The following is a 24,959-nucleotide window of genomic DNA, read 5'->3' on the forward strand; positions in this document are numbered from 1 at the left end:
CCCCCCTCCCCCGGTGATAGTTGTTGAGGCAATGGTCCAATTTTTTTAATTTTTTTTTGTAAAATTTTATTTTAACTCCTATATTTATTATCAATTTCATATAATATAGGGGGTTATGGATATTTTTAGGAGTTTAAATGCAATTGGGGAGGGGGTTTTGGGCTTGGGCTTGGGCTTGGGACTGGTCTAGGCTCAGCCCCTTAAGGAAGGATTGGCCCTAGGAACGATCCCTCCTCTTTGGGCTTAGTGCGGTTTTAGGCTTGGGCCTTATAGGACCGGTCTTGGGTCCTTTTTTTGGGGCCGGTTTTTTATGCCTTGGCCAAAATTCCCACCTCTACTAGTACAAATGTTAAAACTATCATTAAATCTTTATAAATGATAAATTAAACGAGTGCCAAATTCAACCATCACAAAGTTCAAAACTCTAACACAACTTTACAAATGCAAACTCCAACTCGTAAAAAATTGGAAAAGTAATATATAATCCCTGTCAAAAACAAAAATTAGGCCCCTATTTGTTACACTATTTCGAATCAATATTTTGTTATCCTATTTGGATTAAAAAATAGAATATGTGTTTGTTTACATATTGGGCCAATTCATTCAGAAAATTAATCTAACTCAAATAGATTTTTTTGTCTCAAAATGAAAAATGGGTGAGACTTGTTTTCTATTATCATATTTTATTCAACTCAAAACATTTTTCCAACTCTATTCAACTAAAAACAATTACCTTTCACTCATTCCAATCTGAAAATTAATCCACCCAAGACCACCACCTCCGATCGCCAGTCACCACTGCTGCCATCACTAGCCATCATGACCGTAACGACGCACGACCAGCCAGATGTGGTCGATTGTACGCCGATTATACTGTTTCTGACAAAATCTATGGCTAGAGATCTTATCGTTGATGGCCAGATCTATCTAACCGTCGACAACCGCTAGATTTTGGTTATAGATCTAGCTGTTTTCGGCAAGATCTATGGTGGATCCGGTCGAAAACGGTCATATCGGTGCACGACCAGTCAAATCCAGCTAGTCGTGCATAGTTCCAGTGACTGTTGGCTGCCATTCGACGGTGGCGGCCGACTGTCCTCTTGGGTGATTGAGGTGCTTTAGTTAATTCTTAATCTTTTATTGTGAAGGGTGTTTAGCTAAATTAACAAATATAGGATGTTAAAAAATAGAATCTAAAATATTTTTCAAAAAATGTACCAAACAACTATTTAATATTTTATCAAACTTTGAATATACTTTTCTGATATTTTAGCAAACACATTTTCAGAATATGATCCAATTCAATTTAATCCAACTCAACTCAACTTAAAATAGTTTTTCAGAATAACATTTTTCATATAATCTATCAAACAAGCCCTAGACTTTGGTTAAGGAAAAAGGAAAGTACTAATGAATTATCATGTATATCAAGACTGTCCTCAATGGAAAATTACTGTGCATATATACACATGAGTATAAATAAACTACAGAGACTTGTCGGCAGGGTCAATTCTCATGGTTGGTGAACTAAAAGCTAAGAGTAAGCTAACAGAAGAAACCAATTAGAATGGATAGCCAAATCCAAAAGAAGCTTAGAATTATGTGTCTCCGTGGATTCAAAACAAGCAAAGAAATCTTGAAGAAACTGATTGGAAGATGGCCTCAAAGTCTACTCCAAAAGTTAGATCTTTATTTCCTTGATGCTCCATTTCCCGCATAGGGGAACTCAGATATTGAAGGTATTTTTGATCCTTCATACTACGAATGGTATCAAAACAATCAGGTTCGACTTCGATCTTTCCAACACAACATGATCGTTATCTTGTTTTTAAATTCTCAGTTTGAGATTTTTAAGTAGTAACGGTGACTATTAATTTTCTTATTTTAGGATTTTGTAGAGTATAGTAATTTTGAAGTGTGTATTGCATATATAGAAAATTGGGAGAATGACAATTTCCCATCCAAGGTTAGGCATAAGTAAGTTTTCCCACCCGAAAGGTTTTAGAGAAACAATGTCCCACCCATAGTTTAAATTCATTTGTTAACTTCAATTGAAGAAGGATAGAATGGTAAATTTAGTTTTTATCAAAAATCAAAATTAAAAAAAAAATAGACAAAATTCCTTAACCCCATCTTTCTTCCCCTGTCCCACCCCCACAACCCCAAAATCTGCATGTCTTCTGATCTTCTCCATTTAGCTTCCCCACCTCGCCTTACCCGCCCTCCACCATCAGTTCCTAACCTCAGCCAATCTAACCAAATCTCACTCCCCCCGCCTTGACAACCCAATCCCCCACCACACCCCCCAAACCATTGCATCTCTCATCCCCAAGTCCCTCGAGCAAGGCCGCAACAGTGGCTACAAGAGAGGCCATGATTGTGGCCTAATATACCTAAATCCTTATCTCTTGCCTTGACCTTTCTTGTTTTTCTATTTTCTTTTTACTATTTGTTGTTTAGAGTGGAATGGGTATACTGTTGGGAACTCATTAGTATTGTGCTACGAAATGAAATAGAAATTCCCAGTGATTGTGCAACGAAATGAAATAATATATGTGTTCCCAATGATTCCCATAAAACCCAAAATCAGGGAGTAGATTATATATGTGTTTACACACACACACACACACAACAACAACAAAAACATAAGGCTTAGTTTTATACTTTCGTTGGTGGTTCCTTATCTTTGTTCTTTGAATGTTTTCGTAAAACCGATTCAAGGATACAATCGAACTCACAGTATCGACACGAAGGCATCCAAAGAGAGACAAGAAAGATCAACTGCTATGTTGATTAAATGCAGTCTGGAAACTTTTGTGAATAGGAGCGGCCATGGGTATTTTCTCACTGTAATAGTGAAGGAATAAGTTTAATAGCTGCTTTTATTTTATTATGTGTAATTTTGTTAATCCAATTCCAAGAAGGAATATACATAGGCAACAACTTATATCCAAAACGAACAAAATGCCCCTTTCACTAAATTTCTCAAACCACCCTTTTGACTCAATTTATTAAAGGGATGTCATCTCCAATTCCTTAAAATTATGCAACAACATTATTCTAGGAACATGACAATCCATTCCATAAATATCAAGCCTCTGGTATTCAACCTCCTTATGTATGTGACCCGTAGAATCCCTATCATATTAGTAGTAAATAGAATCGTGATTGACATCAAACAATCATCTCCCTGTACACAGACCAAGATTGGCCTCTAGTAATGTATCATGGCCATCTAATAGATTAAGATTCAGCGAAAATTGTAACATATCAATAATATGATTACCGTGCAATCAAATTCTTTTATCACTCATTCTCTCATCAAGGCTGAGGCACAGAAGTAGTGTCATCCTCAGATTTGTTCCTTGATATATTGGTGTTTGGTTATCAGACCAACGACCAAACTTAAATTAGATTAAGCGACAACTCAATCCCATTGTGGCCACAACTTCCTAGTTGTTGCTATTTAGTCGAACTATGCGGTAAGATAACGACTCTCATAACCAGGAGTGATGGATCATTTGTTGATTGACCACAATCTCAATATACTTCTCGATGCAGCCAATCACTATTGTTCTGATAGTCCTACCAAGGACTGCTTTGGCCTAGTGTTAAACTACACTAATTTGTATACAAGATGCTCTGGTGATCTCAATTCTAAAGATCACATGCACTACCATTTGTTAGAGGATTTGTTTTATAAACACTAGGTGTACCATCTGCATGGAGTCCTCTGGTGGGTTATGTCTAGTGAACTTGCTTTTAACAAGCACTCATGTGTCACACCAGATTGTCACCAAATAACCTTGACATGTGAGATCCGCCATTACCTCTCGGTAGGGTTGTTCAACACGATGATAGTCTTACCGTATTATCTGTGCCCTTAGTCAGAATGACCACCATCTATGCTCACAGGGCCCTCACAATCAAGATTTAAAATACTTGATACCCTCATCACAATTCTACCATTCTAAGGACATATATCATAACATAAGTAATATACATTACATGATATAGAAAATTTGCCTTTATTAATGTATAAACATGATATATAAAGAGTCAATTACAAGATTATGATTGGCTCTAGGGCACCTACTCTAACATATACAATTTATTTTATTTTATTTTATTTTAAGTGTTGGATGAGTTTCTATTTTTGCAGTTGATTGTGAAAATATTATTGTTGTTGATGGTAGGGATTGGAAGTGTTGAATGTGGATATTTCGACAAAATCGCACCTAGTTGGTGCGATATAACCTGAATCGCACCTAGATTGTTGTGATTCCATCACTGGCGGCAAATGTTGCTACAAAAAATATGGAGGTTGGTGGGGTGGGTCTTTAGGGGTTGGTGAAGAACATGGCAGTTGGTAGGGGTGAAGTGCGTGGTGGTCAAACTTGGTCAAACTAAGTCAAATATGTTAGACCATGAAGTGCGTGGTGGTCAAACTTGGTCAAACTAAGTCAAATATGTTAGACCAAGAAGAACAATCGACAAAGGTTGATTTTTTTTTTTTTTAATTTGATTTTAGATTGTTTGGTGATTGCTTTTTATTGTTTCTGATTAAATGGGTTGAGAAAAATTGAAGTTTGGCTTGTACGGTGGGGACTTGTAATGGTGGCTCTACTTAGCAACCATTGTAGCTGCAACAGTGGCCTTGTAAGGTCACCATCGTGGCTACAATAGGGGCCTTGCAAGGTCACAATCACAACCTTCCAAGGTCGTTGATGACTTCGACTAGTGGGAGAGCAAAAGTGGAGAAAGTGGATGTAGGGATGGAGGTGAGGAAATGGATGAAGTGGGTGTGGGAATCGAGGACAGGAAGTGAGGTTGGAGGTGGAGTCGACGGTGGAAGACAGAGGACAAATTGGTAATTTACATTGCATTAATAGTCGAGGGCATATCAATAATTTTATATTTAAAAAGCAAGTATATAGGTAATTGACTATGTTGACATGACATAAATAATAAAAAAAATTATTAAGTCAAATGGTGAAGGGTATTTTCGACCTTGTAGTGATTGTATCATGTCAGTTAATGAATTTCACTAATGGATCTTATTGAAACCTTTTGGGTGGGAAAATTACTTACGCCTAACCTTGGGTGGGATATTGTCGTTCTCCCATAGAAAATTACATGGTAATGCATGGCCCTTTTGATGGCTTGTTGGGTTTCTCTCAAATGATTTTCTGGAAAAAAAAAAAAAAAAATCCTTCCCAATTTCTTGATATTTGAGATTTTAGGGGTCATTTATAGAGGTGGAAATTTTGGGCCGGGTTAGGCGGGTCAACCCTAACCTGGCCCGGACAAATGCGGGTTGAACCCAGACCGCCAAGATGGCGGTTCGGGTTGACCCTAACCCGGTGGCAACCCCCGGGTGGGCCGGGTTGCACAATGGCAACCCGCAACCCAACATGTTGCTGTTTTGTCTCTTTTGCAAGAGACCCGGCAACCTGCCGGGTTGGTTATGTGTAACCCGGCAGGTTGTAACGGCCAACCCGCCGGCTTGCAACAGCCAACTCGGCGGGTTGGCCAAAAAAAATAAAAAAAAAATTTATTTTATTTTTCAAATTATCCCTTTACCCTTGAAATATAGCCGTTTTATAGCCGTTGAAGTGGTCTTTTTCGTCATTTTTCTTTCCCATTTTTTCCTATAAATTGGCCCTAAACTCTCACATTTTTCTCACAACTCAAATTCTCTCATTCTCTCATATTCTCTAATCTCTAATCTCTCAAGTCTCAATTATTCATTTATTAGTTTTTGCAATTTACTCATATTTTAATTTTTATTAGTTTTTGCAATTTTTAATTCATATTTCCAATTTTCCAAATTCCAATTTCCATACTCCAATTCTCTTTCTTTAATTTAATTATTCTTATATTACAATTTTAATGTATTAAAATTGAATTAATATTTGGAATGTTAACAAAAAAAAATTAATTTAATTTAATTATTGATATTTGAAAAGAAATTAACAATTAACTAAAAACAATTATATTTATAAATTGTTAATTATTCATTTGAAAAGTTAATTAAACATTTAAACTTAAATAAAATAAAACAAAACAAAATAAAAAAAATAGTCAAAAAGCGGGTTAACCCGACCCAACCCGCGCCTAATCCAGCGGGTTAGGGTTGGCGGTCCGGGTTGGGCCAGCCAATTCTCTAATGTTGGCGGGCCTAACCCGGCCCGCCAATGTCGTCGGGCGGGTCAAGACCGACCCGTCATTTGCAGTAACCCGCCAAGGGCGGGGTCGGGTTGGGCTGGGCCGGACGAGTTGCTTTTCCACCACTAGTCATTTATATTAGCTGCTTTGCCAAGGATGCAAGAAGAGGTAAATATCAACTCTTAGTTTAAAATTGCATTTTGAATATTATTACTATTTTATTGTGAACAGAGTCAGATTTGTGTGGAGGGGAATGAGATTTGATGTACATACATAAATTGTGAAAATGTAGGCGGTGGCTCTTAGCCTCTTACAAAAGTAAAAAGAATAAACTTTGTGATATGGCGGATTCAAGTTTGGAGTCTTTGGACAACCCAAGCTTGCGGCTAACGCAATTTCATCTCCCATCCAGTGCCCATCTCTCCATTTCTTAGGTAACTCCACAAGGTCTACAGTTCTCTGGGCTTTGCCATAGTTTTTTTTTCTGAATATTGCCCCTAAATTTAATTAGAAGAACAAATATATATAAATTGAACAATAATGCTACATATACCAAATTGAGACCAACTGACATGAATTTAGAGAATGTTCAACAATGTATGGGTTGAGAGTCATAGGCGCGAGGTCAGAGTGAGAGACATGATTTTCATTTGTGGTGCAGGTGAGTCTGATTTTTTGAAGCAGGGAGGAACTACTCTTCTGGAATCATTTGTGGACCCCAAGGGGCCACTCTGTACCAAGACTTGATTAGTTAGGGGGTGTTTGTCTGAGCTTATGAAAATTAGCTTATAAGCAACAAGTACTTATAAGCTAATTTTAGCTTATAAACATTTGAAATTTTAAGCAATTACGTGTTTGGTTAAATTACTTATAAGTGACTGATAAGTAGTTGACGTGTTTGGTAAAATGTGGCTTATAAGTACATTTTATTATAAAATGACTAAAAAAGGTACTACATTAAACAAAGGTATACTATGGAATTTTAAAATTAAACAAGGATAATGTGGTAATATACTTGGTCAAACTAACTTATAAGCAGAGTGCTTATAAGCAAAAAAAAAAAAGTACCTCCCCCCAAACTTATTTTTTTAGCTTATAAGTTGGTCAAACTAACTTATAAGCAGAGTGCTTATAAGCCAAAAAAAAAAGTACCTCCCCCTAAACTTATTTTTTTAGCTTATAAGCTCAACTTATAAGCTTAAAAAAATTATAAACAAACAGGTTAGCTTAATTTTAGAGCTTATAAGCAAGTTTGACCAGCTTATAAGCTTAGACAAACACCCCCTAAAAATCTCCTCGTTTCAGTATTTCTACCAATTTAAACAACAATAATGTTCTGAAATTAATGTCACTTCAATGCATAAGAACCTGATGATCTTTATTTTTAATATCTTATGCTTGAGAAGTTATAGCTAACCTTAGGGGTGTTCAAAAAAATACAAAAACCGAATTAAACTGAATCACTAACTGAACCGAAAAACCGGTTAACTGAAAAAATGGTTTGGTTACGGTTTGAAAAATTCAAAAAACAGAATTTTTGGTTCGGTTACCAGTTCGGGAGAAATTAGAAACGGTTACCCGAAAACCGGCTTTCTAAACTAGTTTTTCAAATATATATATATTATATTAAATAAATAAATAATAACCTAAACTAAAATAAATTCCTAATTCACTCAATCTAAAATCCCAACCCAATTTTTTTTTTTTTAGTTCCCAATGTATTGTCTATATTTACAATTTAATTTAGGACAAAATTAAAAAAAAAAAAAAGGGAAAACCGATTAACTGAAAAACCGGTTTTCCCTAAAACCGGTTCGGTTTCGGTTCGGAAATTTTCCTAGACCAAAAATCTAGTTCGGTTTAGAAAAGCAGTTAACCGGTTCGGTTAACAGCTTTTGAACACCCCTAATTCACCTGCACTCTTGTCAACAAGAGTCAATCAGAGTTCAGAAATGTTTTATGTCGTCCAAACATTGCCACGTCGCGCAGTGACGCAAGGGGTATGGTTCTTGTTAGTACAGTAGGTGAGTGCTAGGTTTGCGAGTGGTTGTCCAAGCTCTACGGAATTTGAGGATATTTCTCGTGCAGATAACCAATGGGATGCAAAGAATGATTTACACCGTACCTACCAACTTACAGACTTATAATCATTACCTTGAACTCTCCCATTATAAATAGAGGACATCTCTCCCATTTACGGGATTGACTAATCTTATTCTACAATAACTTACACATTTTCTCTCTTGTATTCTTTCTAGATTATAATCAGCTCGCCACACGCGACCTAGTTTTATCCATCTATAAATACAATAACAGTGGACATATGATTCGCTTTTGAGCATCCAAACTACTTTAAATATCACTTTTTATTCATTGTTTCATTTTATGTTTTCTTATCACATGTGATTTCTAAGCCTATTTAACATTTTATGCGTGTGAGTTATTAGAATCAAAACCAAACATCAACATAATATCTCCCTTGTGAATTGTGTACGGATGAGAAAGGCTTACAGATAATGCTGAGCTTCAATCAGAAGTTTTGAATGATGCCTTTACATGACAAATACATTTCCTCGGATGTGAAGGTTGCTTTATTGTCCTCCTTTTATCAACATCTCTCATAATATCCTTACTTTTCACTATTTTAATCAAGGCCTTTCAAATCCTTTTCCAATCATTGATACATATTTATGGACGGCAGTGATGGCGGAGTAATAATTCATTATCTTTTCATATATATACTATTCGAATGTTACGTTACTTGAATTTTTTGTATCTTTGAATGATCTACAATAATTCTACAATAAAACGACCTTACAATAAATACACAATATTATAATATATATAACTAAGATCTGATTAAATTTCTTATTCCTTTAAATTATTAACCAATCATGAGCTTCATACGTGACCAAGTAAAACTTAAAATTTAAAAAAAGTAAAAGTAAACCAAATATATGTTAGTATAATTTTAGCTTAGACCTGGTAATGGATTGTGTTGAAATGGTTTCGTATCCGTTTCATTCGTTTTGTGTCAAAAAAATTTTAATCGAACCCAACTTGGTACCTTATTACATCCAAATATTACGACACGAACCCAAACGCTATTTTTAACGTGTTATCCAAATCCAAACCATTGAAACCTTCATTAATTTTTTTTTTTTTTCTAATTGAACATTGAAATATAATATCATCATTAATTCAAGTTGTAACAAGAACAGAGGTGGCTACCAATTATCATACCCAAATATATATAAACCTTCATTAATTTTTTTTCCTTATTAAACATTGAAATATAATATCATCATTAATTCAAGTTAAGTTGTAGCAACGACGAAGGGTGGCTGCCAATTAACATACCCAAATATATATATGCTCTTGAAGATAATTTTATATTTGAACTAAACTATATACATAAACACACATATATTGAAATGCATAAAAAAATCATAATCATATAATCCCAAAATACAAATAAAGCAAATCAAAATTCACCTGTTCTAAATGTGAAGATGACTAAAGAATCTTGGCGATAATGAAACTTTTTTCTTTGTTGTTCAATGATAATAGAAATTAGCAAGTATTTTAGAGCAATTAGGTTAAAATGTTTAAAACGGGAAATAAATAATCAAAATATTCCATATTATATGTTATGCTTTTTCAAATATTTTGTTACTAAAATTAATAATACATTTAATTAAAAAGTCAAACGAGTCAATCATTTTTTTATGACTAAACCTGAACCCTGTTATGAAACAGGTTACTACCGAGTTGACCTGGCAATGACCTAAACTAATAAAACTAAACCCAAACCCGTTTTTAATGTGTGGGTTCGTATCATGTTATCACATCATGTCCAATTTTGCCCATCCTAATTTTAGGTTTATTTATATTAATAATTTCTTTCTTTTCAATATCAATACAAATAATAAAAAAATGTTTATAACAAAGGCTTCCAATAATTGATTTATAAACCCTTTTAATACTCGAGTTATTGTAAGTGATACATATTTAGAATATATTTAGAATTATGATGAAAAAAAAGAAAAAAGAAAATATTTATATTTGTGGTACCAACCAATATTTTTATTGCTTTTTGTATCACAAAATTTGTAATGCTTAGTGAAATTAAATAATAAATACTGTCAACAAAGAGATTAGAATTTTTTTTTTTTTTTTTCCAATTTTTTCTTCAACTTTTGTGATAGCTATAGACCATTTTGTTTATTTTCAGTCTAAAAAATTATTTATTTATTTATGTAGCGAAATCAAAAGAGAAATTTTATCAGGAGGATAGAACAATGAATGCATGAAGTATTGAAGTCAAGTCAAAATGGTCCAACCAGTTCTTCTTGGCGCTAAAATAAGTCATCTCTTTCTACGGCCCATCACCGTCCTTTACGCTTAACCCTTCTTCGAATCCTTTGATCAAAAATCTTCCCCCACATTTCAAACTCCATTTCCAAACTCACTTTCCAAATCATAACTCGAAACTTCTAGAAATCATGGATCAACAACCTCCCAAGTTGGCGGACACCACCGACCACAATAGCAAGCCGGAACCTCCGGCCCAGGCCCTCAACCCCAAGCCCGATCCTAGCCCAAAACCTGCGGACACCGCCGAGACAACCAATGGCGAGGACAATAATAACTGGCAAAGTATCGAAATGGGATCCGAATCTCAGAAAACTGATACTCAAGCTGAAACTCAGAATAAGATCCAATTAGAGAAGTCCACCAATCAGACGGAACCGTCGCCTACGGAATCCATGTCTAGGAAATCGGTCCACTGGAGCCCCGATTTGGTGACCGAATCGCACGCTCAGAATACTCGTAATTTCGATTATAACATGTCTGATCGTGACGGATCCAATCCTTATGTTGCTCACGCTCCGGCCGGGCAGTCCTCTTCATTTTCTTTTAAAGGTATGTACCGTGTGTTGTATATACGATTTTTGTATTTTGTACAATTATAAGTATGTTTAAGGGGATTTTTTTGTATTAGATTCGATGGTGAATGTGAAAGACGTGCTCGGGCGGTGGGGGAAGAGAGTTGGAGAAGCAACGAGAAAAGCTGAGGATCTAGCGGGAAACACGTGGCAGCACTGTGAGTCTTCTTTTTCATTTTATTTCAGTTTTTAGTTATTCAGTTGTTTGTTGTTTTGAAGTGGAATGTGAGAATATAATTTTTTTTATTTTTTATTTTTTCTGAGTATTGGATCTCGGGGATAATATGTAATTGAAAATGTTTTGCAATTGAATTGAACGCGTTGTTGAGCTGAAACCGATCCATTGTTATGGTTTTATACAAATATAGGTAAGTGTGTTATAATTCTTGAATGAAACTAGTTTAACTACTGAAAACTTGGACCAATTGTGAGGATATACTAATAATTAAAATATATAGGAGATAGATTCAAGGGAAAGCCAAGAAAATTTAATTTTGGCATACTGTGGGTTGAATGAATTGTTGAGGGTCTTAATGTTAAATATAGACGATATGAACCTCATCAGAAAGCCGAGGATTTCGGATTAGGAACTTAAAGTGCTTAAGAAAGTACTGAAGGTGGGGAAAAATCAATATGGTGGTGAAGGCGGAATTAGCATAATTTAGGTAATGGTTCCTTATGAGAACCAAGCTTTGGAATTCTGAATAATGGAAAATCATTTGATTATTCACAATAGATTCAATTTCATCTCCCTTACTCCTTAATTTCTACATTCATACGCATCTCACTTCTTTGATTTGTTACTTGTCTAAGACGCCAAAAGAGATATTTTATGTTGGTGAAAATCAGATTGGCATGATATACCATCCTCACTATGATTTTAAATGACACTTCGCTCATGCCAATTTAACCAATTCGTAAGTTCTTCTTACACTGGTTATTATTCTTTTTTTCTTTTAAATATCCTACAAACATAGCATTTTCTATGCAATAGCTAATTATATGTTTTGAGTGGGTTGAATGTCGAAACTAAGATCAATTTCATTAACAGTTGTAATACAGTATGCTGTGCCTTTATCTTCTTGACTCATATTCTTTGCCTCTGCTCCAGCTTCCTAATTTCTCCGATCAAAAGTATTATCTTGACAAGTGTCAATCTTGGTTGCACAACCAAAGTATCTCAACCTGTCTGTTTCCGCTTTCACTCAGTTTCTGTGTCTCATACATAGAAGCAAAATGAAATCTGGATAAATATCTCACATAACTAATTGATTATGCAACTCTAGACTTTTGATTGACTCTCATTTTAGAGTTTGGTGAACTTAGGTTATATGTAAATTCTAAAGGAAGCAAGTGATCAAGCAAGCAATTACTCCAATAGGCAAGAAACAGGATAAAAAAATTGAAATATCCTGTGGGAAAATACATTGAAGTTAAATTTAAAAGGAAAGAAATTAAACTATGCAACGTACTCAAACTACCATATAAATTTTGTCTAAAGAGCTCCTAATTGAGGAGTTGAAGACCTCCCAATTGTGTGTGGTTTGGGCTCTCCTACTACTGGACTGTGAGACTTAAGGACACTCTTGCATAATGAGGACCATCACATGAGAACCAATTTTTCTAAGCTTCAACTCTCCCCTTTGACTCTTTTACCAATCATTACATAACGTAGCCCTTCCTATATAGATGGTGATGATGAGTTAAACTGTTCTTGTCCTCATCAATCTTCATGATCCTACATGGAGTTTATATGTCTAGAAGACTTACCCTTTTGAAGCTCCACTATTGTCTTTTCTATCTTTATTTTGGTCAAAATGTCCCTTTACTACTCTGGGGAAGTCCAAGGTTGTAGTCTATCCGTGTAGTTGATTGAATATAATCCTTGCTAATGTTGTGTATTTAGAGCATGATTCCAATTTTTGTTGACGCACTCCCCAATCAAGTGTCTATGCTTAACTGTCCCTTCATTTCTTTCCATAAGTCCTGCCAAGTGTTGATGAAACAACAAGTCTTCTCTTAATCTCTACATACTTAATGCCATTAACTTGCCACGAGATTGGCGAGGTAAAGGATTATGGTATGTACTTTGTCCATTCTGTCTTTTTTTTTTTTTTTGGGTAAATGGAAATAGTATAAAGAATAAAAGAATGAGACCCTAAATAGAGTCTCTACAAAAGTTTAAGCGTCTTGGACATTCCCAGGAACCAAAAAAATACAGCATATACAAAAAAACATCATTTACTAAAAGGTCCAAACCCATATACTAGCAGCAACCTCACTACTGACCACAAACCAAAGAATCAGCCAACTGTCCCAAGGCCATACTAAGTAATATTTGGTCTCCCTTTGGAAACCACTATGAAAGCTAGCCAAGAGCCACTCATAAGCCCACAAACAATTCCTGACACCAGCAAAAAGCATAATAAACCTCGAACATGGGCAATAGCATGTCCGAATAAAGATTGATCCAAAGGCCATGATGGGTGGCAGCAGCAACATCAACCAAAAGGAACAAGAGATATAAGGGGCATACATAAAAAATGAATTGAGGCATCTTGCTGAGCATCAACAAAAATTCTTCCCTTCATCCAAATCATAAACCATAGTTCTAGATTCCTTAGCCAAGAAGGGCAGCACCAATAAAAATCCAGACTCCTCACACTCCCATCAAAAGGCCTCATAAAGAGGAATGGTAAAACAAGCTAGGGTGTGTCAGTTTTTATGCAATCCTTAGGAAGGTTCCATTCTTCCACAACTTTACGGACTCTTCTGTTATCTTTGAACTTCAAAGAATGAAGTCTGAGTCTAACCTCCCCAAACAACAGAATTTCCTACATATCTGTACTTCTCCGTATGTTTTTGAACAATCGAAAGTTCCGCTCCTGCCATAAGAAATACACCACAGCGCTAAATAACAATTTACAAAGAACACTTTGAATCTTTTTACCTCTAAATTTAGCTGTACACCAGTTTACAATGTCAATCCATCCCCCTGGTGGTGGTCGAAACTGCCCCTTAATTTGAACAGCCTTCCACATTTTTTGGGAGTAAGGGCAATCAAAAAATAGGTGTTCATGTGAATCCATGGGGCCATTGCAGAGTCTACAACAAAGTTCTTTTGAATTCATCCATCTTTGCATTCTATCATGTGTTAGAATTTTTCGATTAATGGCAAGCCAGGCAATAAAAGAGTGGTGGGGTATACAAGTACCATTCCAAATTAAAGAACACCAAGGGGCAGACCCATTTTCCATGTAAAGGTCTTTCCAAACCTGTCTAGTGGAGGATTGGACCTTTTTACCATTTTTATCCTGCCAATATAGGGTGTCCCTTGTGCCAACCTTGGAGATAGGAGGTGTGTGATTGGTTACCACTGGATATTCTTCCCTAAGAATTTCTAGCCACTCCCATAACCCATTTCTAAAGATTGCACTCACTGGGGCATTATGCCCCAAGCCTGAAAGGTAGAAGATCTGTGAAGGAACAATCTCGTCAAGGGGTCCCTGCGGGTGCTAATTATCAAACCACAAAAAAGTATCCTGTCCATTACCAAGAGTAGTCCGAATATGCTTTCTGACTTTTTCCCTCATTTTCAATAATTTACACCAACACCAATTGGCATCCCATGCAACATTGATATTCCAAAAACTCCTCCCCTTTAGCCTGTAAGTATGGATCCATTTGACCCATAAGGAGTCCCTTCCTGACAATATACTCCAAAGGAATGTTCTTACTTCCGATAGACTGAATTCCCAAACCACCCTCTTTTTTAGGAATTCAGACATCTTTCCATGCAACCCTTAGCTTCCCTTTGCTCATGTCATTGCCAGACCAAAGAAACGATTGCAAAAGTTTTTCTATTGTCTGGATAACTGAGCCAGGAAGAATGAAGACAGAAGCCCAATAAATATGAATAGAAGAGAGCACCGAGATAATTAACTGCAGCCTACCAACATAAGATAAATTTCGATTTTTCCTTGACTTTAGCCATTGTTCCACCTTATCAATCAAGGGCAAACAATCTCTATGAAATAATTTGGTGGTAATAAGGGGGACACCAAGATATCTGATAGGGAGCTTTCCTTCAGCAAAGCCCATAATATTGTTGATAACAACTGGGTGCTCATCTTTCACATTATAGAAAAATGAGGAACTTTTGGCAATGTTTGGAACCAGGCTAGATAATTTAGAAAATTCAATAAGGGCGTTTCTCAATACTTGAACCGAGAAAGGGTTCCTGTGGCAAAAGAGGAATAAGTCATCCGCAAAGCAAAGATGACTTATCCCAAGTTTATCACAACAGTAGTGGAATTTGAGACCCTTTCTTTCCCAAATTTTATGACGGATAATGAGAGATAAAACCTGCATTACCAACGTAAATAAGTAAGGGGAAAGGGGATCCCCTTGCCTCAATCCTCTTTTTCTTTGAAAGAACCCATGATGTTCCCTGTTTATAGCCACAGAAAAAGGAGTGGTAACACATTTCCATCCTATCATTTTTTCTGGGAAGCCAAAGTATTTTAGAGTTTGGATCAAGAAGCCCCAATCAACACTATCATAAGCTTTTTGTATATCCACTTTAAAAGCACATCTAGCAGCTCCAGTACTACGGTGGTAGTTCCTAAATAGCTCTTGACCTAACAAAATATTGTCACTTATACACCTACTCGGAATAAAGGCTGATTGATTTACTTCCACAAGGTCTCCTAAGCACCGTTTCACTTGGTTAGCTATAATTTTGGAAATGGCTTTGTAGAGCACATTACAGCAGGATATTGGTCGGAAATCACCCACTTTTTGGGGCACATCCAGCTTAGGAACAAGCGCTATCACCGTAGAGTTCACCTCCCTCAAAAGTTTACTATTGTTGAAGAAGTCAATAATTGCCTCCGACACTTCATCCCCCACAATACTCCAAGCTGCTTTGAAGAATTTTGAGGAGAACCCATCCGGACCCAAAGCTTTTTCATCCCTGATATCAAAAATAACACTTTTAATTTCTTGTTTACTAACCTCACGGATCATGTTCATGCAATGCATCTTAGACACTCTGGACTGGAACAAATTAGTAAAGCCTTCCATACTTGAGACCAAGGGAGCTGTACTGAGGAGATTCTGGTAATAATCCACAAAAACTTTAGCCATAGCTTGACCTTCCACTACTTCATTCGAATCAAGAGATATTCTCTCTATTCGCCTGATATTCAGAGAAGATTTCCGAGATTTATGAAAGAAGCCAATATTCTGGTCCCCAACACTTAACTAGTGAATCTTGGACTTCTATTTCAAAAGCCTTTCCTCATCCAACAATGCTTCCCTAAACGACCATGAAAAGAATGCTTCTTGTTCCCTTAATTCTCTATGATGAGGGTCAACATCAAGGGCACTCTGAATATTTTCAACCTCTTCCTAAGCACTGCCACCTTCTGAGTGAGATTACCTTGCTTCCTATTAAGGGCTCTAAAGTAAGGTTGAGGGCTTTTAGCTTCTGCACCACCGAGAATAATGGGAATCCAGGTATATGAGTATCCCAAACCCGTTGAACCAACGATCTAAAATTCTCCTTGTACACCAAATAGTTGAAAAATTTGAAACGTCGAGGCTTACTCGACATGAGTTGGGGAAAAACAGTCATAGCAGGGCTGTGATCACTTATCCCTTGGGGAAAGAAGAATGTATTAGCTCTCAGAAAAGTAGCCATAAAAATGGAATTGCCCGTCACCCTATCCAACTTTTTCATAACCCCATTATCCCTGTGGGGTTTACCATTCCACGTATACAAAATTCCAGCTCTATTAATATCCTCCACCTCTAGATTATCAACACATTCCTTAAATTCCTTCATGCCCGTGGTAATATAAGAGACTCCTCCCAGACTTTCACTTATATTCATAGTTACATTGAAGTCGCCCATTAACAACCACGGTTCATTCAACACTTTCTCCATAAAATTCTCTAAATTCCGCCAAAGCTCCCTCCTATTAATATGGTAGTTGGCAGCATAGATGACAGAGCAGAAAAAATAACTATCACTAGTAAGTCCTCGGATGAGACAGTGCATAACTTGGTCAGTTTTCTCTTGAACTTCCACCCTGTAGAAAGCCAGATCCCATCCTATAACAATCTTGCAACCCTGATTCCCTTGATCAGCATTGCAATCCCAATTCCATCTTTTGAACGTATTATCAAAGACACGCAAACAATTATTGCGAGCTTCTCTGGTTTCAAGGCACAAAGAGAAATACAACGATCCTTCACAAAATTACGAACTTGCGCTTGCCTTAGGGGTTGGTTAAGACCCCTTATATTCCAACAAGCAATATTAACCATAAAGATTAAGAACATAATGGGGAGTTACCCCTACCTCCCCCTGCATCAGTACCCTGTGGATGGTCCAAGTCAACAACCCCTTCCTTAATGAATTCCACCATTGAAGCCTTATCAAATTCAAAATCCGAATTGCCCAACTATGATTCTTCTTTCATAACCATTTCCTTGTCTTCAGCAACCGTTGAGGTCCCTAGATTCTTAGGATGATCGGGAGGTTCATCTTGTCTCTCCTCTAGGGCTGTAGCTAGACATTGGAAGACATTACTCACACTGACAGTTGACTTTACTTTTGACTCTTTAGCCAATTTAGCCTTACACGGAACAATTTCTTCTCGCGACTTTTTAGAGCCACTAGCGCCTAAAATGTCTCCCTTTTGTGATGTCCCTTTACCTTTTTTAGTAACAAGTTGGAACCCTTCATTATCCACAGATTTCACTTTATGCAAATCCCCACTTTCAACTCTACCCTCATGCCTAGGCTGTTGCGGGCAATCTGCATCTTTATGACCGAAAACAGAGCACCGATCACACTGAGAAGGTCACCATTGATAATCAACACGGACACTAAACATTTTAGTCAAACCAGTCTCCTCACACGAGGTACAAACATTCAACACTTCAGGTAGTTTACGAGTAGCTTCAACTTCCACAAGAATTTTGGCATAACCAATACGTCCAGAGCTCAATCTACAAGTGTCCTCTGTGACCCTATCTATTCCTAGAGGCTTGCTCACTCCACTCTCAATATAGCTAAGGCCAACATTATTCCAAAACTCCAAAGGAACATCGAACAATTTCACCCACAGAGGAATTACTCAAGGAGCTTCCTTACTAAGTTCCATAGCTGGACACCATTTTTGAAGAAGAATTGGACGGTTTTGAAAGAGCCATGGACCATCCAAACATTGAATCATATCAGATTCATTCTCGAATTTAAAAAAGAAGAATGCTTTATCATTCATCATCGCCTCGGTGATCCCATACTTCCTCCACATTTTCATCGCATAAGATTGAGCAATATGAAAGGGAGGTTTTTTTATCTATAATTGTTTTCTTCCCTCAATAGCAACTGAAATTGGTGGGCAAATTGTTGTCACTCCTGCTGCATCTGTAGATGGTGCTGCATCTGTAGATGGCTTAAAATACGTCATCGGCATTTTAACTCTTTGATTTCGGTTGCCAGCAACTGACACCCAGCTTCGATGCTGACTACCCATAAATCTCCTTGCTTGGTTTTCTTCAACACCCCCCACATGAGAGCCCTTTCCATCATTCTGTCTTTCCATCCTAAGTACAGTGAAGTACCTTTCCATGTGCCACATAAATTGTTTCGGTGCTTTGCAATCCTCTTCCCATTGGGGAGCTCGGGGTTTGGGTACCTTTTACTATGAAAATGTGCATGTTGTACTTGCCATGATTGAGTTGTTTGCAACTGGCTTCTATCACAGTGCCCAATCTACTATGATGCCTAAGTCAGGTTCCCCATGTTAAGCTTTTAAACTCACCAATGTATTCAATACCCTTGCTTAGAATGCTAAGTTCTCTTGATGTTGTGCCTCCATGGTAGGATAACAATATTGATCTCATTTACCATGTTATGCACCATACCCTTAAGCTTCTCCATCTGTTGTTACGGTCGATTTAGTCTTTCCAAAGTGTTGTCGTGATTAGTTCCAGCCTGATCTCTGATACGTACACCTGCAAACAAACTAAAACCACAACCAAATAGCAATAGTTCTCACATAAATCACCCACTCACTGCCAAACCACAACCAGAAAACACAAGAATAGAACAGATAAAAACTCAGCACAATTTGTATTAATCTGATAACTTGAATGAAACAGATATGATATGTAATGATTGGAAAGTAACCCAAAACCCTGGCGTTTCGAGGAGCCAGGTACCTCCATTGTTTTTATCAATGCCAAAGATGATCCTGCTGCTAGACCCTCCCTGCTTATATACAGTTTCCCTTTCCACAATTACCCTTAGTCACACAATTCATATTCTCAAAACAAACTCTCATCCATGACACCTGTACCTTGTGGACCCTACTCCCTTAACAACCTTCCTAATGTCTATTATGCCCCTTACGGTTGTAAACCTTATGTATTGCTGGTTTATCAATCTCCTTGATCTCTTTTACCATGTTATGCACCATACCCTTAAGCTCTTCCATATGTTATTATAGTCGATCTAGTAGTAACAAAGTGTTGTCATGATTAGTTCCACCCTAACCTCCTTGGCCTCTATGGCACTTACAATGTCACTGGAGTTGTCCTAGCCATGAGTTGTCTTTCTCAAATTAGGAGCAACCTCACGTCCCTAGTGTCCTTACTCACAACTTGTATTTTTTTCTTTGTGTTTATCTCAATCCTGCAAATAGCCTCCTCTATAAACCTTGGCCAGTCTCAATTTCACAATAGTATCTTTGCCATTGTGTCTACCTGCAACTGTTCTCAATCCAGAAAAGGATCTCCTTTGTGTATGACTCTGTTACTAATTGCCATGACTTGAGAATTTTCTTATTTGTATTGTGCAGCCTTAACTGCTAGAGCTCTTCTTTTTAGCCTGCAGTTAGCCTTGCTTCACCACAAAAAAGAGGTTTAGATAAGATAACGAGGAGACCAGAGAGATGAATTGAGACATTTGGTCAAGAACTTTTATCATTTGCTTGAGAGCTTGAGTGTGTACACTGGATTATATCTTTTATTCTATGCTCTCTATCATTAGATCTTGTACTCAAATGGGGATTCTCCTATTTATAGCTCTTCCACCTTCTCAATTTATGGCTAGTATTAATCGTTTTTTTTACAAGTATTTATTTGCATCATATGGTTAATATTCTACTTTTATAATGCTCTCAAACTCCTAAGATATTTAAAACATTCTTACTCTATAGTATATTAATACTGTACGAAATTCTTGACTAAAAGCATCTTTGAGTGCTCTAGAGACTTGCTGATTCTTCTCCTTTTCTTTTGAGACTTGTGTATACTTCCAGAATTTCCTGGAGAATTTCTGAAGTTCCTTTAGTTTCTATGTTGTTCTGGAACCTTCTATAGCCTTGCATAATGTTCAGAACCTTTGAGGACTTTCTGCACCATTTCAGAAGATTTCGAGCACATTCTTGAAACATATGGCGTATCCAATATACTTTGAGTTCTTCTAGAAAACCCGCTGGTTTTTCAGGAAAATGCTCTGAGATACTGGGCGCAAAGCAATGCATGTCTAAGCATAATTACCTTCACCATCTACTGAAATTGTTTTTTTCTTGGTTAGTTGTTGGATTGGAGAAAAGAAGAGTTGAGGAAAGAAAAAACCGTGTAGAGGTGGAAGTGGAATGGATGGAGATGAGAAACCTAGTGAAGAAGATAGGTCGAAGGGGTAATATGGGCAATATGCCATCAACACTTTTCTTAATTCGGCCAACTAAAAAAGGTCAAAAAATAAACCCCATTAGTATCCTAGCCCATGGTATATCCCTAATGTAGAAAATTTATCCAAACTCTCTGATTTTTGCTTTCTTCTAGGGCAATGACTTGGTTATCTGTTTTTTTTATCAGTAATTTTTTTTTTAGTTATTTTACATCATAAAAATCACTGGTGTGACTCCTTTCTGCATTAAATTAGTGAAAACGGCCCCAAGTTTTGCTGATGCTGCAATGGGAAGACTAGCACAGGGAACTAAAGTTCTGGCAGAAGGTGGTTATGAGAAGATTTTCAGACAAACTTTTGAGACTGTTCCTGAGGAGGAACTTCGAAATTCATATGCTTGTTACTTATCCACATCAGCTGGTCCGGTGATGGGTATCTTATATGTATCTACGGCAAAGCTTGCATTCTGTAGTGACAATCCGCTTTCTTATAAATCTGGTAGTCAAATGGAATGGAGCTATTATAAGGTATTTTGCTATGCTTCTAAATACATTATTATTATTGTTATAAATATAATTAGTATTTTTTTGAAAAGAAAATGTTACTCTGGAGATCCTCTTTTTATCTTCAGTCCATTAGATTATGATTGGGTGATATATGACTAGTCTTTATTTATAATCGTAGACTCTTATTTGTGTAAAAGAACGTTATATGAAAGGGTACGCTTGAGATTTTGATTCAATGTTACTGTGAGATAATCAGAAGAAAAATTGGTCCCCCTGGCAGCCTGCTTAAGGGTGATTTTCCATCTTGTACATTGTAGAAGTACAGAGTATGGATGGAAGTAAGGTTATAGCTGTTCGTCCACTGTGTAAGTTATGAAGTTACTAGATTACTTGCTAATTCATTTTAATTCAGCATGAGATATCATGTGCTTTTGTTCTTTGCATACTCCTCGTCACTTCCCACCTTTCTACTATTTCGCTTAGATGGCCTGCTCAGTTATTGTGATAACATCTTTGCGAGTGTATTCTTGTGGTCTATAAACTTTTATGATTAACCGAAGCAGATTCTGCTTTTTATCTTTTAAATGAAATGACTAAGCCCTGTTCTTGTGAGATTGGACTCTTGGTAACCTGAAAGTGGTTCCTTTGGAGGGGTGTATCTGTTCCTCACTTAGCCTGTTAGAAGGTCTATTTTTGGTTGGTAGATATTTGTTTCACCATCATCAATTTTGGGAATAGTTCTTACTGGGTAAATTTTTTTTAATATTTGTTGTGATTATGCTATATTAGTCTTTTCATTTAAGACCTAATGGAATTTGAGCCATAGAGGAATCATTTGATGTGGCTCAAAATCAGATGGTAATATTTTCACTTCAATTTGAGCCATGGAGGAAATCATTGGATTTGACTTGATATCGGATGGTGATATTTTACTTTCTTTTATCCTGGATCTGTTTAGAAAATTATGTGTGGGGTTTATGAGACCAGTTTCCCGTGGATTGAATTTAAAGGTGTTAGATGGGGACTCACTGTTGTCTAATTTCTGGAGTGGATCTTTCTCGTTTCTTCTGGAAGTGTTGCATGATTCTTTTATCAGATGTTCTAATAATTTACCTGTAGTTTCCAAGTTTGTTGAAACCCCCACCCTAAGAAAAAAAAATAAGGGATAGAATGAAAGTAAATTGTACAACAAAAAAAGAGATAATAATTTTGTAATAACATTGGATTTAGTCCATCTTTGGTATGCTCTAGAGCAAGTTCAATTTTATTTTTTGCCCAATTAATAAAAGCCCTTGCCTCTTAACTTCAGCAACGTATAACATTTGTACTTAAATCTTTTGTGGTTTAAGGCTATTTATGTTTTATGCGTTTTGGGATTTGGCCTGTAACAGATTTCTGTTCCTTCTTTTGTCAATGAGAAGAGGGTGAACAGTGGGAAATTATTATAGGGGAAACACATTCTTCATATTTGCTCCAGCTATTTTGAACTCTGAAGTTATTAGCACTTAGTATTCACTATAGTTTGTTTTTGTTAAAATCTTTTAGCCAAAACTTGGTGTTTCATATTGCATTGCTCTATTTTTTTATTTTTTTATTTATTTTTTTTTTTGTAATTTTATTGTGATAATAGACTATTGTCGTTTGTTCTTTCTTTTATCATTTATGATTTTTTTGTGACAACGATTGACACTTTTTACCTAATTAAAATAGGTAGTTATCCCATTACATCAGCTTAAAGCAGTTAATCCTTCATCAAGCAGAAACAATCCTGCTGAGAAATATATACAGGTTATCTCTGTTGATAATCATGAGTTTTGGTTCATGGGCTTTTTAAACTACAATGGTGCTGTCGAGTTCCTGCAGGGAACTTTGGAGACCCGTAACTTGGAGACAGTTTGATACTTGACCTGGCTCAAGCTTTCACCCTAATGAAAGATGTTCTTCATGCAACCACCAAGTTTCCATCCATGTTGCTGAAAGGACTTGGGGTTCGAATTTGGAAATTAAACTAGGTAATTGTAGAGATTATGTCTGGAATATTTTCCGGAAGGGACGGTTAGAAAATTATAGACTTTCTTTTAGTCCACATGGTTGTAATTTTTGCGTTCATCTTTTGTCAGGAAGCTTTATATTGTATTGGATCTTATATGAATCTAGTGAAATTTACATTTGTTTCCCCATTGGGCCAGTCTCATATTTCTTGTGTAATTTCCATGGCCTGGTGCTTGTTGCTGTTTTTTATCTAGTTAACAACTAACATATATGGAATTAGACATATTATACGAATAGTAGTTCTTATGTTAAATGTTTTTAGGATATGATATCAGTTATATTCAACCATAAAATCAACACTTCATACCCAGAGCTTTGTGGATTGATATGGTAAGATTAAGTTTGGAACCTGCGACTGCATCCAAATGCACTCAAATAGTTGCAGATACCATTTCCAAATGCATGCAAAATTAACAAGCGTTCAGCCAATAACTGGTCCTTAATATTTCAGTTGTTTCGAAGACTTAATGATAATACGCTTCCAGTATCGTGGATTGCTTTTAGCTGGGCATGTTTGTGCTTGTTAATATGCTTATTCATTGTTTGAGTTGGATTATTGTTCGAGAAACTGGGTATATGAATGTCCTATTTGATCAGCATTCCAACTTCATTAAAGATGAAACCAAAAATGAACATAAAAGATCCTGAGCTTAGAAAACAAGAATGAATGTATCAAAAATATTATCACAACAAAAAAGTTATGCCTAGTTAAGAATTGTCTTCAATTCTAATTATGCTAAGACTTATTGAAGCTTTCTATTTATAATGACTAATGCCAGTCTGTTTTTTTTCGTCTACTCACTCTAATTACATTCGATGAATGATATCTTCAATACTTATTTAGTTAGTAAAACTGAAAATGAATAAAATTATATATTTATAAATTTAAAATTTATTCAGTTGAAAATTCAACATAAATAAGCTATTCGAATGCGTCTGAGTGTTGTTATACTATCAAAGAGTTCCAATGTGCTCTCTTTCTTCCTCTATAATGATTGAAGTTGTGGCGAAGTCTCGAGTAGTTTCATTACAATATGATAAACCAACTGTAAAAGAAATTAAAAAAAACGGAGTTCCATTCTCAGTTTCTCGCTTTCTTCGTTTATAATGATTAAAGTTGTGGCAAAGTCTTATCTAGTTTTGATTAATTAGAATAATGAAGGAGCTAGAGTATTCAGTTTCTAAGAACATATAGCATCCTGTTACGCTAGAACCACTTTTCTCAATTAAACATGCTTTCATTGGGATACAATGGCCATGAAAATGACTCTCCCTCCAACTCTTCTTCATTTATTCTTCTTTGTCGGTGACTAATTATATCACTAATTTAATAATTTACATAAATAAGGGGATTGTAATACTGCCAACACATTTTGTAGTGTATATTTCCCCGTAAACAGATTTCTGGATGCGAAAGCATGCATGGAGAACCTCTGAATTAAACAGTCTTATCATGGTTTGAAATCTAATTTAGCACCGCCCTTCTAATCATTTGGTAATTGCAAGTAAGTTGTGGTAGCACTGAACTTTAAGGCGTTGACCATTTTTTTATTAGTGATATCTCATCAGCTA

General features: G+C 36.3%; 1 protein-coding gene and 1 pseudogene across 1 annotated transcript; both read left to right on the forward strand.

The window, feature by feature from the left end:
• The first annotated feature begins 1,567 nt into the window (after positions 1-1,567).
• On the forward strand, positions 1,568-6,915 carry LOC116144857 (annotated as a pseudogene).
• A 3,642-nt stretch (positions 6,916-10,557) lies between these two features.
• On the forward strand, positions 10,558-23,507 carry LOC116144887 (GLABRA2 expression modulator-like). Its single transcript, XM_031430308.1, has 4 exons — positions 10,558-11,094; positions 11,174-11,275; positions 21,085-21,356; positions 23,046-23,507. The coding sequence occupies exons 1-4, from the start codon at positions 10,674-10,676 to the stop codon at positions 23,232-23,234; spliced, it is 984 nt and encodes a 327-aa protein (XP_031286168.1). The 5' UTR covers positions 10,558-10,673; the 3' UTR covers positions 23,235-23,507.
• Positions 23,508-24,959: the final 1,452 nt, after the last annotated feature.

The sequence above is a fragment of the Pistacia vera genome, unplaced genomic scaffold, assembly GCF_008641045.1.
Source record: "Pistacia vera cultivar Batoury unplaced genomic scaffold, PisVer_v2 Contig1143, whole genome shotgun sequence".
NCBI lineage: Eukaryota > Viridiplantae > Streptophyta > Magnoliopsida > Sapindales > Anacardiaceae > Pistacia > Pistacia vera.

Coding starts and splice junctions, on each gene's coding strand:
- LOC116144887 (XM_031430308.1), top strand. CDS start 10,674: ATGGATCAACAACCTCCCAAGTTGGCGGACACCACCGACCACAATAGC. Junction 11,095..11,173: donor CTCTTCATTTTCTTTTAAAG/GTATGTACCGTG, acceptor TTTTTGTATTAG/ATTCGATGGTGAATGTGAAA. Junction 11,276..21,084: donor GGGAAACACGTGGCAGCACT/GTGAGTCTTCTT, acceptor GCATTAAATTAG/TGAAAACGGCCCCAAGTTTT.